This window comes from Simochromis diagramma, unplaced genomic scaffold (assembly GCF_900408965.1).
Source record: "Simochromis diagramma unplaced genomic scaffold, fSimDia1.1 OVJJ01000676.1, whole genome shotgun sequence".
In the NCBI taxonomy this organism is placed as follows: domain Eukaryota; kingdom Metazoa; phylum Chordata; class Actinopteri; order Cichliformes; family Cichlidae; genus Simochromis; species Simochromis diagramma.
The window spans coordinates 659,462-675,000 of record NW_024387466.1 but is presented as its reverse complement, the minus strand read 5'-3'; the positions used below and the strand labels follow the sequence as shown (position 1 = coordinate 675,000).

The 15,539-nt window shown below is 39.8% G+C and overlaps 1 protein-coding gene across 2 annotated transcripts in view; it reads right to left on the bottom strand.

The window, feature by feature from the left end:
• Positions 1 to 15,539, bottom strand: part of zswim7 (zinc finger, SWIM-type containing 7) — a 32,822-nt gene that overhangs the window by 1,637 nt on the left and 15,646 nt on the right. The window contains exons 3-5 of one of the 2 annotated variants that reach the window (XM_040014745.1): positions 8,043 to 8,145; positions 3,852 to 3,956; positions 1 to 588 (exon numbers count right to left, since the gene is read on the bottom strand). The exon at positions 1 to 588 is cut by the window's left edge and continues 1,637 nt beyond it. In XM_040014745.1, the coding sequence (XP_039870679.1) occupies positions 478 to 588; positions 3,852 to 3,956; positions 8,043 to 8,145 (319 nt within the window). In that variant the 3' untranslated portion in view covers positions 1 to 477. Of the gene's footprint in view, positions 589 to 2,059; positions 3,641 to 3,851; positions 3,957 to 8,042; positions 8,146 to 15,539 lie in introns of those variants that run through there. The other variant, XM_040014746.1, reaches the window with a different exon arrangement.

Sequence of the window (15,539 nt, the reverse complement as noted above, 5' to 3'; positions counted from 1 at the left end):
GAGGCCATTCTTTGGTTTCTCCAACAAAACTGCTAACTGATATTGCTATTTAACATGATAAAATCTGTATGTATGGTGAACTATTTTGTTAATAAAGGCAATGTTTATATTGTTAAACGCCAGCTTTTTCCCCCCCGAGGTTAAAATTGCAAACCATGTGACAGTCTAAATTTCCCGCACTGGAAAGCTTCTTAAGTGCTTTCAGTATGAAGATGCTGCCTCATGAACTGACAGTTTCAGATAAAAGGAGACCAAATATAGAGCAGTCCATATTCAGCGAACAGATGTTATTTCCTTGAAAACAGATTAAGAACTCTTCCAAAAGAAAAGATGAATAGAACAACATCTGTGGTCTTTCAGAGAGACATAACAGCGTTCCCTGCTGTGTCATGAATGTCACTACACTGGCTTCTATCCAGGATGCTCGGTGCTCCGGCGCATGCCTCTGCAGGGCCAGGTGTGTCGATCTACCTGCAGTCACGGGTCCATCGTCCCACTGAGCAGCAGGGACATCTGCTGATCAGATACACTTTCCTGCTGAGTCGCAGCCATAGCCTGACTCAGGTACACAGCCAGGATATGTTTGCACTGAAAGAAAAGATCGCAGACACAGATTCATTAGATTAACAGCAGAGCTGGTGTGATTAATGAGACGGATATGAAGCTGTAATGACATGCCAGTAATTTAAATTCAAACATCTCATGTAAACACCAGACTAGAAAGGAGCAGTTTAGTTTGGCTCTAACCTGTTGGGCAGGGATAGCTCAGTAGAGTGGTGACCCCATGATTGGAAGGTCGGGGGTTTGATTCCCCTGAGGTACCCCTGAGCAAGGTACCGTCCCTACACACTGCTCCCCGGGCGCCCAGTGGCTGCCCACTGCTTCACTAAGTGAATGGGTTAAATGCAGAGAGGAATTTCCCCACGGGGATCAATAAAGTATACATTAAATATTCCAAAGAATTATTGTATAATACACTGAGCATATTAGTCAGTAACTTAGAATATCTATATCTAATTAAAAATGTTCATAAATGGAGACACATGGAGAGCAGTTATGATAAAGAGGATTTTGTTTGTGTGTGGACGTTTGTGTACAAAATAAGCAGTAATTCCAGTAGCGTAATGTTTGCTGAATAATAAGAAGCTCTGCAGCTCTCAGGATCTGTGAACGTGTTCATTAGCCCCTCTTATTATCAGTATAAGTTACTCATTGATTTGTTTTCCTCTTCAGCCTACTGCGTAGGGCTGGGCCATATCATAGCTTTCATGATAATACCGGTATAATGTTGGACAACGATAAGAAAATGAAATATCGCGATAGAATATGGGTAAAACGCGCATGCGCAATGCCTTTGTTTCCATACGCACATGGCGGAAAAAGCATGGCGGCGACGGAGAATGAAACGGATGAATCAGAATTGGTTTGTAAAAATGCTGCAACTTCAGGTTGCTGGTTTGGCTTTCGTCCGTCAGACACACAACAAAGCACATTTTTGGTAGAGCATGCTAGCGGGCCGTCGTTATTACTGTGTTTTTTTTAGAAAATACGGCACGCTTAAAATCAATCCTTTGATTTTTCTGAAAATCGACAGTGCCCCTTATGATCCCGTGTGCCTTATGTATGAATTCTGGTTGTGTTTACTGACCTCGAAACGATGTTATGTCGTACACGGCGCTCGAAAATCTATCAAATGTTTCAGTACGACTTTGCTAAGCTACAAAGCCGCACCGCTTGATGGATTGTCGGAGCGTTACGACTACCGTAGGCAGGAGCCTCGCGGAGTGATACTTACTGTGCTTCAACATAATATTACCGTATTGTGTACGAATAACTTCTTTAAGTTTTGTGGATATTATACATGGTTATGCTGAGGATATGTCGGACAATTTCCACTGGAAATGCCTTTTGGTTAAACTGTCAGCAAGGAATTTGCATTTGCACTGTTACGTTTTTATATAACTTTAATGCACATAAAAAAAACAGCTGCTTGTTTAAGTGAAAATACATTGATGGTTGGGGTTTTTTTGCACTAATAAAGTTGTGGAGTTGTAAAGTATTTTGTCTAGTATCAATTATATCGTCAGTTATATCGTTATTGCAAATTTTCAAATGTATATCGTGATAAATACTTTTAGTCATATCGCCCTGCTCTACTACTGCGTGCACTGCACATCAGCTTCACCTGCACATTAGTCTGTCTGTGGATTTTTTTTCCATCCAATTCCTTAAAAAAGGAGGTTAACAATGACCTCAAATTCTAAATCTGCAAAAGCAGAGAAGTTTATTTGGTAGCCTCTCCTGTGAACTGTTTACTAGCACGTGGCTATGGCAGGTGAGCTCCTTTATATGTCCACCGACCTATACTTGTCAGAGCAGTACTACCTCATCTGTCTTCTTGTGGTCATGCTGGAATCTGCAGAGCACGGGAATGAATGAAATAGCTCTAGTGAGGCAGGGCTACACCCTGCATGAGTCTCATTTTTGACTTTGGGATTGTGAGAGTTCTTTAAAATGAACTCGTTCACCATTTTGCTTCACATTTGGACCGACACAAACTCGTCTCCGCCGTCATCTAACTGGACGAAGAGTTTGATGAGCATTTACATTTTTCAGGAGGAAAGATATCAATGGCGCTGACGTGCTCATGAGGAGTCTCTATGGTCTGTTGCAGCTCTCTGTTTCTCACACCGATTTTAGCAGCGTCCTCCAGGGAACGGCCTAATGGTCAGAGGACGAGCGAAGATCGTTTACTTGCAGATATTTGGAGCCAAAACAGCTAGCTGGAGCGATGGGAGGTAGACGCCCATCAGTGACCAGACAAAAACAAGTCCTGACCACATCTGTCACACACATGTCACACACATTTCAACATGGGCTTTGTCTTGCTTGAGTTGGCAAAGATTTTCCACTTAGATCATGCTTGAATGACAAGACACAACTGTGTGTGTGTGTGTGTGTGTGTAAATATACTACTTTATATAATGGAAATGTCCCCCTCATGTTCCAAAATATGTAAAGGTTTGGTGTGGTTAGCCACTGCTCTGGGGGTTTCACCTCTGGGGCTATAAATACTACTACTACTCAAGCCCCTGACAGCTGGAGGACTACCATTTGAAGACTGCAAGGAGCAACCAGGTCGGGAAAATACAACAAACTCCTATGAGTGCTTTTCAGAAAACAAAACACAACAACCTAGGCAATCAAATACAAAGCATTAGAACCCTTTGTAGTGAAGACACCAATTAGGTGCAAAGCAAAAAAACCTCAATAGCAACATGTCGTATAGCTTCCTCTTGTTATTGATATAATAGCAGCAAGTATCAACACTCTTAATAAAACATGTCATCCAAGTGCTCTTAGGCAATTCCCATGCTAACTTGACTTGGTGGTGTTTCTGAAATGGATATGAGAAGGTGAAGAGGAAATAACAGAGAAGAAAATAAGGCAGCAAATAAATTATCTAAACTGACATACAATTAAAAACTACTAACATAAACAGCACGCACCCACAACACTGCACTACAAATAAACATAACTATTTTACTTCCTCATCATTTATAGGAATACTGTGATGTAAAGAGCTCAGCTGATCGTTGGTTTGTGAAAGCATCCTTATCACAGGCAGTGTAATCTTTATCTGAAAAATAAAACAAACACTAAATGCAGCTACAAAAAGAAAATGCACTTTAATCAGCTTTTTTTTTTTTTAGCTTTAAAACTATCATTTGCAAGTACACAGATACATTTGTGTAGCACTTATATTTAAATGATATTCTCTCTCCACTCCCCACATCTACCCAACTACAAACCTTTAGTGCAACACGACATATGGTCTGTATGAGACTTACCACCAGGCCGTCATTTCTACGTAGCACACTGTAGGCAAAGGCTGGACATGGGCAGTAGTGGCAGGACAAGAAGCAAGTGTACAAACGTCCCGAGCCTCCCGTTACCTGAAAGATATTAATGCAAAACATACTTAAATGTGTGACAAAGTTTGTGTTTACTGACCTCAAATGAAATAAATGTCACTTGCAGAGGTATCATTTGTTGTTTATGAGGGGGATTCTGAAATTAAATCTGACTACAGTACTGCAGAGGCAGTTGTGTAGATGAGAAGTGGAGATAAAAAGCATGCAATGGAATGAAGGAAAACAAGTTGTTTCCCCAAATGATTCTCAACGAGTTCAGGCATAGCTGGCCGAGTTGTGGATATTACAGACGTGATCTTGTTCCATATGGATCTTTCCCCCCTTTTTATATCTATCTATATAAATTTAAGATTGAGAAATATTTTGTTCTAAAACCTTAAAAAAACAAAACAAATGTAGCTATGATGTAGACCAGCAAACAAACAAACTGTCTTTCCTAGTGTTCATATGATTACCTCAACCAAGGAGGTTACGCTTTTGGTGCTGTGCATGGTGTGAGTGTGTCTTTAAAACCTTTGAGACTACTGAACCAGTGGAGGAGAGAAGAAGAGATTTCTACAACAGATGAACAGTACCTGAAAGTCATGTCCTTAAGAAATAGGAAAAACAAAACAAAACAGCAAAGACCGGACACAGAACCTGAGAGACGCATCTGAACCTTTTGTTTGACCCATCTACCCTCTTAGACAAGGCCTCATCAGAAAAGGTCTTAGTGGAAGAGTGGCTATCAAGAAGCCATTGCTAAGACAGGAAAACTGAGGGAAAGGGCTGAGATATGACAAAGTACACAAGAGCTGGACTGATAATCAGTGGCAGTGGGTCTGATGGAGCCCTTTGAGTACTCTATATAAGAACAGTCCACGTACCATTGTGGCCAAGTGTATATAAAGAGCTGACCTGGTTTTCATCTCTCTCACAAGCTCCCGGACTTACAGATTTCTAATGTTCTGCTCACTCACCCAAGCACACACCTCCCCACAGATTTACTGATCAGTTTGTAAACAACATAGTTGATGCATATCTTACTTGTGTGGAAGCTAGAGCCACTTGTAACGCTGAAGACTAGTTACAGAACTCATAGGAAAGCTTGCCTTTAAGGCTCTGTTGAAGAATAGAGGTGATCAAAACACATATTTACCTTCAAGCAGATTAAGACTGTAGAAACTGTTTTGCCTTGTATACTGTATTTCTATGTATGTTTGCACATGTTTCAATTTCTGTATTTCCCATTTTGCTAGCAAAACAAAGAAATGAGGGGGGGGACTCAACACTTTTGCAGAGCATTGCACTTCGTAGACCGCATGCCGGCACATGCCAACTTTACCCTTCAAATTTAGAGGAATATAATGGTGTAAACTATTCTTTAGCTTCTACCAACTACATGATTTCTCATTAGTTATTTAGATAAGTAATAAATAATGCATTTTTAAAAAACCTGGGTGGGATGCCTAATGGCCTTGGCTGACTGAAGCTGCTCATGATGTCAGCATTCGCTCCCAGCTACAGACAGTGATTTAGGTGCCGTCCTCATACACATGACACACGAGGACATTAAGTCGGTGGATTAGCTTGACACTTCACAATAACTAATGCTTGCCAAGATGGCAGAGCAGGCTCCATTATTCTCCAAAGCTTCAATGAATTACCTTTGCCTCTGACCTACAAAAGCAAAAACACCTCATTTATTCAATGTGACACTTCATTATTTAAAAAAAAAAAAAAAAAAAAAAAGGGCACAAAAGAGACAATTACATAGACTCACAACACCTCACTAAAGATGTACTTTCCACACCAAGATGAGGACAGAAGCTGTAAAACTGTGACCACATGGACAAGGACCACTACAGTTTCTAAAGAGCCAAGTTTAAAATCAGCTCACACCAGCTTTTTTTGTTTTCATGAGGCTCTGCTGCAGTTCTCACCACAAAGCTAGTGGCAAGTATCATCAAAAGACACCAAACTGCGCTTGCACTGCTTGGCAGGCATCGAAGTTTCTTCAAAAAAGAAAAAACGCTATAAATCAGCGTCTCTCTGTTACTCACTGCAGTTGGACTCAGCAGAGTTCTGGCTTCATCTCTTCTACAAGCAGTGGCTCCCATGAGAGTATCTGCCATTAACGTGAGCCAGAGGAGCAGGAACTAGGGCAGCTCTCCGTTCCACGCCACAAACATGGCTTTGGGGAAATTTATAGTGGGAAGTCATTAAGATACGCTACCCCTGTGTCTGTATGCCAACATGCCGTATATGTGCATTATCAGTCAACCCTGACTGGGTGCATTTATTCTGACTTACAAAACACAGACCTGGAGATTCTCATGTGTAATGATGAATTACTTTAAGAACCAAAAAGCCTTCATGTTAATGCTACAAAGACTTATGTTTTACATTCCATTAAGAAGAATGGTTTAGCTAATAACTAATGGCACTTCAGAGAGGATTAAATAAACCCTCCTTACAACCAGTCACACATCTCAGCAGGCCCTGTCACCACCACCACCTTAAACTGAAACCTTAAAACATGACCTGAACTGGATATTTGATAGATAATTAAATAACTTACAGACAACATTTCATATTGTCACCTTGAACTGTGAGAAGCTGTAATAACTTTCTATTTCCCCACTATATTAATGACAGTTGACTCAAAAACATTTATTTTAAGTTTCAGTACTTCTAAGACTTCACCACTCACAAATTCTCTTTCCAAAAAAAACAAAACTGTGGTACATTTCTTATCAAAAGGTCATTCGACTTTAAGAATGAGATAAGACTGTAAAGAAAAATTGCACTGAAATGCCAAGTTCTCATGGGTTATTCATAAGGTGACAAAATAACCACCACAACATGAGAAACTCCGTCCAACAGAAACAAATTATTAGTAGGAAATGACAAAAATGGCCAAATCTGTTCATTTATCATCTTCTTTCCATTGAACACACGCATCACTGCACTTCCAGTAAATGCATTTCTTTCCCAAATAACATTATTTTTGTAATGTGGTGAGAGACGGCTGCTCCCTCCTCTTCCCGCCTTACAGGAAATTGGCATAAATGCTTGACATGTGGATGGCTAATTGCAGAAAAGCCAGAAAATGAGCTAAAGCTCCAACTCCCAGTGGTAGCATATACTTCCTGAAGATGCTCCAGTCTGATCAAAATCACAGGGCCTCAAGTCCAACCTTGAACATTATTTCATCACTTAACCAGCAGTAACTTCACCTCCTTTTTTATTTCTCATTAGAAATCAGGGACCTGCTTTGATTCATTTTAGCTGGAACCTAATATGAGTCTTCATGCACTTCTCACTATGTTCTGATGTGTTCAGGTATTTTTAAGGGGTTTGTTTGATTTTAAATGCTGCCTACTGACAAGTGAAGTCAGAGAGCAGTGTAAGCTAAATGTCTGAGCCATGCCTCTGAGACATGATTTGAACAGACACTGTTCAATTAAAACTTTATATAAGTGCCACCTGGCTGGATTACAGGAGGAAACTCACAGCTGTCAAAATGAACTTATAAGATGCAAAAGCAAATTTGATGCTTTTGGATTAAAAAAAAACCCAAAAACCTAAAACTCTCAAGTGATTCAAGTTGCCAGAAATATTTAGAAATACTGATGTAAAATGGTCAGACATGAGGTAGCTGCGGTGTGAATGATGTGGAAAAGTTAAGTTGTGCTGAAAATTTCACAACACGAACAAAATCCATGTCTTTATTTAGCTGCATTGTGCTCTAACGCTCCTTTCATAAAACTATTTTTTACAAGAGGCTAAAGGAGTTTACAGGAAATTCAGGACACAATGACCACAACCTTGGTGGACTGCTTTGTTTCTCCCACTACAAGTGATGCCTTGTCCCCCTGAGGCTAACTCATAAGCTTGCAGCATGACTCAGGACAAATTTCAGGAAAATAGTCCTTTTTCTTTCACATTAAGTAATTTCCTGTCTTATAAAAATGTTCTTCATGCGTAAAATGCTTTTGTAAATTTGTACTTTTAGGAAGGAATTTCTCACATGCAGTGAGAAACACCTTTTATGACCTTGGCAGGCACAGAGAAGTGAGACTCGGGCTTAAAAAAACAAAAAAAAAAAAAAAAAGAGAGAGAGACCTGAAAGGCCTTGCGTCCACTGGGAGCTGTCAAACAGGTGACTGAGTGCTGGTCAACCAAATCCAAAGCCTGTAACGCACAAGACCCGAAGACAAACTTCAGCCTATGAGACAAGAAGAAGAAGAAGGAGTCGTCAAAACAACAACAGAAGCTTTGTGCTCAGATTTAAAAGTGTATAAGAAAAGCAAAACAATTAATCACAGAAACCTGTCATTTCTTAATTAAAAATGCCAGATCGTCATGGATTTTAGGAGTTTGCTGATTTTTCTGTTGTTATATTATAGCAGTTTTCCCAAAATTTGAAAAAAATGGCCACCCACAGTTTGGATGATTTTTTTTTTCCCCCCCCAATATTTTATTGTAATTTTTTCAGCATAGAAAACACCATCAACAAACAAATACAGCTCAGGCGCTGAGATGATAGGACAAGAAATAGCACAATAATAATAATAATAATCAATAGGCAAAGACAAAAGAAAAAAAGAAAGAAAACATTAAAATTAGAAACTACCAGTATCCATAATGAATTAAATGTCATGAATATGTAATAAACAGGGAAATTGCAGTGCCACGGTACATGTTTATACAAAGTGAGCCTTCTCAAGGCGAGCACAAAACGGAGTCCAGGATTTTGAGAAAACATTTGCTGCAGGTGTTTGCAGGTATCGAACTTTTTCCAGTTGAATGACTGATAACATGTCATTGAGCCAGACACTGAAGGAGGGAGGAGCAGCGGACTTCCATTCCTGTAGAATAAGTCTTTTCGCGATCATCATTCCGAGGTCGATTGGCACCCGCACAGTCGCAGGGATAGTTCTGGAACGTACACAGCCAAAAACTGCAATTTCTGGATTGGGTGAGACTGAAATCCCATAAGCTTTAGAGTACCAATCAAATATTTTGGACCAAAAATTGGTCAATGCCAGAAAGCGTGAGCCAATGTGCTCTCTGATGTTTTACATCTGTCACATATGGGGGAAGTTGAAGGATAAATTTTGTGTAGCCGAACCTTGGAATAATGTAGCCGATGGACAATTTTAAATTGTATTAATTGATGTCTGCTGTTAACAGAGCAGGAATTAATTTTTGATAGGCATTTGTCCCACATTGATTCTGATATTTCTATGCCCAATTCCTCCCTCCAAGCGTCTCTTATCCTCGTAGTCTGCACTTCAATGCTGTCAGCAAACAAATGTACAATTGTAGAAATCAAATGTTTGGAGTAAGGAGGGCTCAGGAACACCTTAAAAAGGTTATGTTCATGTGGAACATCTTGGTAATTCTTCATATTGGATTGCATAAAATGCCTGACTTGTAGGTAACGGTAAAAATGTGAATGCAGTAAATCAAATTTTTGCTTAAGCTGATTAAATGATGCAAATTTTCCATCTATATAAAGATCTTTGAATTTGATTAAGCCCTTCTCCTTCCAAACATAGGATTTATCATCCCAAGGAGGCAAAAAGGCATGGTTATCACATATTGGTGCCTGCACAGAGGAGTTTGGCAGTTCAAAAAAAAAAAAACCCTCTAACTTGGTTTAAAATCCGCACAGATTGTTTCAGAACAAACCCCAGTTCTTAAGACTCTCAGCCCTCCCTACTTTTGAGAGAAGCAGGGCCTCTAGAGAGGAGCCCCTTACAATGCCAGCCTCCATTTTAACCCAAAGGGGGAGTTTGGGTGAATTATTAACAATTTAAAAAAGCATCTAACTTGAATTTTAATCGAACATTAATACTGGCACACTCTTGTTTGTTTTTCCTTCATAGAAACATAACACTTTGGCTTTGTGTGTTGTATGTGAACAAATATATCGACTATCAACGATAGGCTGAGCCTTTCGCCGATCGTTTTTACAAGAGCAATTTATTTCCTTATTTTTTGCCCATGATTTGCTAATAATATTGGTTGAAGCTAAGAGAAGCAGTCAATGGGGAAAGGGGGGGAAAAAAAAAAAAAAAAAAAAAAAAAAAAAATAGTAGCACTTTTTGACAGCACCCTCCTCAGAGTGGTAGTGCCGTTCTTTCTTTCTGTATGAAAGAAAGAAAGAACGGCACTAGTATGGGCAGAACTTTGTGCCATCAGAAACTAAATTTGAATAAGATCAATTCAAATTTGAATTGCTCAAATTTAATCTGAATTGCTCAGCTTGAATAAAACCTTCTAAGGCTGAATTTGAATTAGCCTAATTTGAAATCCAATGTATTGATTTGAAAATGATCGTCACTGAATTGAAACAGAACTTTATATTATGAAAATTAATTAATTTAATTTGAAATTGTATTCATCCTTCTTTAAATTTAGCTCTTGAATGCTTTCAGTTTCACTGCTCACCATTCAATTTCAGTTCTACAATTCAGTTTTTGGGGGCATACATCCAGGTCCTTTGTGAAAGCCGCAGAGTAATCGAGCACCGTTTGTACCTGCAGACCTTCCTACAGAATCTTGAGTTGGAGCGGAGCACAGATTTAAGTATTCAGAAGTCATTCGTCATGTCAGATGTCAGATTACTAGGGAAAGTAACTTTGGTTTTACTCTGAATTCTATTGTTAATGTGTTGCTTCCATAACTGGATACCCAGCAAGATTGCCAGTCTTCTAGTTTGCTTACTTGCCACAAGTGCACTGTGCCACCTACCAATAGAAAGGAAAAGATAATGTGCATATTGTCATGGTCCGGGTGTGTGCCAGTGTGTCTCCCTCCGAGCCGGCATCTCCACCCCTGGGAGGGGCCTCAGTGTTCTGCTGATTGCTCACACCTGTGGGTAATTTAGCCGGGGACTCATAAGGCCAGCGCACTCAACCTCTCTTTGCCAGATTCTCAGCTAACCCTAGTCAGTGCAGGCCACCACCGTGATTTCGCACTCTCTTTGTGAATTACCTTGTCTCATTGTGTGTTTGTCTCATTGTGCGTTTCTCTCATAGCCACACCAAGCTGCCAAACACTAATCTCTGCCGAAGAGCTCCAACCCGGATACTGGACCACCTGACAGTCCCACAGGCTGTTCACCCGAACCACCTGCCTGCCTCTCTGCCTCCACGCCAGGAGTTTCGGACCACACACCCGGACCACTCACCCCTCCACGTCACCACGACCACCCGCGGCAATGACCCTTACCCTTTCCCTGGACCCAGTGTGACTCTCCCTCCAGCCCATTCCCCGGAACTGCTGTTCCCACTGACCAAGACCAGATTGCTTACTTAGCCCAGGCTGCTTAAGACCCCTGTGATTCAGTTGTGGCACTTCGCACTTGTTAACCTCACTTTCCAGTTTATGAACACTTACTGAGTAATTAAACATCGTGGCCGCTTCGGGTCTCTCCTCTTGCCTCCCCTTCCCTCATCCACCTGCTGGCCTCCACCACTTGCTAATGTTGCTGAATCTGTGGAAGCTCTGTGATAGCCACCGCAAGAAGTAACGACCCTATCTAAATCCCAGTAACGATTAATGCGTTCCTGATTTTGGCATAATAACTAGTTACCGTGCTCGTTACCACAATAATAACGTAGTTACTGTAACGTGTTACTTAACGCGTTAGTCCCAAACAGTGTTGGTCAAGTTACTTGAAAAGTAATCAGTAACTAATTACTGATTACTTCCCCCAAAAAGTAATCCCGTTACTTTACTGATTACTTATTTCAAAAGTAATTACTTAGTTACTTAATTACTTTTTTAAAAACCCGATTTACAACCTGAATAGGTGATAAAGTGATAGATCTTTCAGCCCAATTCTACTTTTTCTACATAATCTATCATACAAAATGTAATCAAATGGAAAAGTCTCTTTTTTTAACTTGTTTTATCAGTTTTAATCTTTTAACTTTATGCATCAAGCAAAAATTTAATTATATGCAACATTCTCTGACTTGAATAAATTAGTTTAACATTTAAAGCTATTTTCTGCACATTCCAGCACATAAAATATTTTTTGTGTTTACACTCACTCTTTCAAATAGATGCAAGTAAAACACAGCAGAAAATAAATAAAATCAAAGACTAGCGGTCCTGTTGCTCTATTTTCACCTGTAAAGCAGGAATAGGGTAGGCGGAGGTTTGCCCTGGTGCAGGTGTGCCGCGGTCAGTTGAAGAATCCGCGAGTTTCTCTGTAAGTTTCCCATTACGTGGTAGCGCACAAAAAGAAGTTTTCTTCCCACGCACAACGGACGCTAATGTTTTTGTCACTTTTTATGGAATCAAACTCAAAGTAAGGTCAGTACTTCCACGCTTTAAACGCTGCACGCTCATACTCTCTCCTGCACTCGATATATGATCCATTGTTGATCTGCACACAGCTGTTGTCACGAACGTCGCACTCGCTTACGTCATTGTCATGAGACATTCTCGCAAAAAAAATAAATAAATAAATAAAATCATGGTTTTAGTAACGCAGTATTCCTACGGGAAAGTAACGGTAATCTAATTACCGTTTTTGCAATAGTAATCCCTTACTTTACTCGTTACTTGAAAAAAGTAATCAGATTACAGTAACGTGTTACAAGTAACACGTTTCTGCCCATCTCTGGTCCCAACACTGAATATGATATACAACTATCACTGAAACAGCAAACTTTGTGGGGGAAAAACCTCAACACTTCTCATTCTCCAAATGTTTGGCCACAGCTGTATATTACACTATAAGTGCTTGTTCACTCTTGTCAGTAATTACATTTTTAAGTTCTCTTTGTGCAGTTACAGGTAAACAATATCCAATATTTTATCTAAATGACTGCTTTGTCTTTGAAAAGGTGATGGTCCAGTTCTACTCTAAGTACATCCTTACGGTGGCTCACAGGACAAGAACTCAAGTTGAGCAATTCAGAATCAATCTGAGCAATTCAAATTCAACTTATTCAAATTCAGTTTCTGATAGCACAGAGTTCTGCCCATACAATAGCCCATGTTAAAAAAAAAAAGAAAAAAAAAAAAAAAAACCCAAACAAACCTCAAAAACATTTAAATAAAAAAACCACAATGGTGGAGAGGGAGACGAAGAGTAACTGGCTTCTTTTCCCCCCCCACTCTAACCGTGTTCACAGGCCGTTCCAGTGTTCATCTGTCTTATACACTTGTTCAAACAACAAATATAAAGTTATACAAGTTAGAATATAAGTTAGAAATCAAAGTGTGTCTTCCAGCGAACATTAAAAAAATTAAAATGGAATTTAGCGCATCTCAAATAAATAAATAAATAAATGAATAAATAATTCAAAAAGTAGCTATATTAAAACTGAAAAAACAAACAAACAAACAAACAAGAAGGTAAAATATTCCCTCCAAACAAAACTTATAAAATTCTAAATGCGCAAATCAGTCCATCCATGATTACATTGCGCTGCAATGTAGTCTGCGCCTGCGTGAGTGTATCGTCTATGTTGGTTATTGGACTGACGATTGTCGGTTGGAAAATTTTTACATATTGCCCAACCTTACTGGTCATAAGCCACACTCTCAAAGCAGTCCTAAGGGGGGGGGGGGGGGGGTGGTTGTGAGTCATGCTTGTGAGAAACAAAAGGTTATAAAGACGAGAGCCACACTGCATATCTACACAAACCACACACTCATCTGTGGTGGAGCATCTTGAACCCCCCCCCCCTTTTTTTTTTTTTTTTTTTTTTTTTTTTTACATCATTTTCGTCGCTGCATGTCTCCTCAGGGTTAGTGCAGATAGTTACTTTAACACAACACTCTGTGTCTAATTAGAGCACATGTTAAATGGTTTCAAACCAGACTTCTATTGGTTTAAAGGTCTATCCTATGAAAAAGGTCATTCAATCATGTTAGATAATCACGCTGAAGTTCAGTGCAATAAGAACAACATCCCTTTATCCATTACATCCCCATCACTCAGTTTGTTTTTATTAAAATTCTGACTGGAATCATTAATGTGGACAACCTAATTGTGCTGCTATATGATAAATATGCTTCTACAAAGCCTGGGAGATTTAAAAAAAAAAAAAGAAAAAAAAAGAAGAAAACAAAAAACAAAAGTCTACTAGTGAATTGCCAGAGTGTGATGATCCCCTAAACCAGAGGCTTCCTGTGTGATAAACAGGATGTGGTGACAGGGAGCACTCCTGTACTCTCAACATTTCGAGCCACTTTGCCAGGAAATCTCACAGAACACCATCGCAGTCCTATCGGTGTCTGTGTCACATGGGGAAACCCAGACTGCATGCATGCATAGCTGGTCATTGTCAGTGTGGTTTATCCACATCACACCCACTCAGAACCAAATTTTTTCTTACTAAGAACATAACTCAGACAGGAGTGGATCACTACTTTTATTGACTGTTTGTGAAGGTTCTCAGTCATCCAGGTCATCGTAGTCTAAGGAGGTTGGAAAGAAAAGCGTCTGGCTCACAGTGGACGTAAATGGCTTCTTTCACTCCTCTTTCAAACCATCTGTCCTCTCTGTCCAAAATGTGAACGTTGGCATCCTCGAAAGAGTGGCCTTTATCCTTAAGATGCAGATGAACTGCTGAGTCTTGTCCCGTGGAGGTGGCTCTTCTATGTTGTGCCATGCACTTGTGAAGTGGCTGTTTGGTCTCTCCGATGTAGAGGTCTGGACATTGCTTGCTGCACTGTACAGCATACACCACATTGTTAAGTTTGTGTTTAAAACTGTTTAAACACCATGAAACAGTTTCAACCTATTAACAGCAAAGACCTGGAGGACATCTTAGGTCAACTGAACTCCTCTTGCTGTTTAGATGTCCTGCCAACAAGTTTTTTCAAAAAGGTCTCAAAGACTTTAGAGTCAGACCTGTTACAGATCGTCAACTTTTCTTTATTATCAGGTGTGTTTCCAGAATCACTAAAAACTGCTGTAATCAAACCTATACTGAAAAAGGACAATCTTGACAAGACACAAATGAACAACTACAGGCCGATCTCAAATCTCCCGTTTTTAAGTAAGATCATTGAAAAAGCAGTTTCTCAACAGCTCAATTACTTCTTAAAACAGAATAATTGCTACGATGCCTTCCAGTCAGGTTTTAGACAGAACCACAGCACTGAAACCGCTCTGACCAAAGTGTTTAATGACATATGTCTGAATACAGACAGTGGAAAAATGTCAGTCCTAGTTTTACTGGATCTCAGTGCAGCATTTGATACAGTTGACCACAACATATTACTCAAACGACTGGAGAACTGGACAGGTCTTTCAGGAACTGTACCAAACTGGTTCAAAACATACTTAGAAAACAGGAAATACTTTGTATCAATAGGTAACTTCACATCTGAGCAGACAAGTATCACATGTGGAGTTCCCCAAGGTTCCATCTTGGGACCCCTTCTGTTTAACATCTACATGCTCCCACTGGCACAGATTATAAACAACAACAAAATAAACTATCACAGCTATGCAGATGACACACAAATATATATCACAATGTCACCAGGAGACCGAGGCCCTGTACAGGCTCTTGGTAAATGCATTGAGGAAATCAATGACTGGTTGTGCCACAATTTTCTCCAGCTAAACAAAAACAAAAC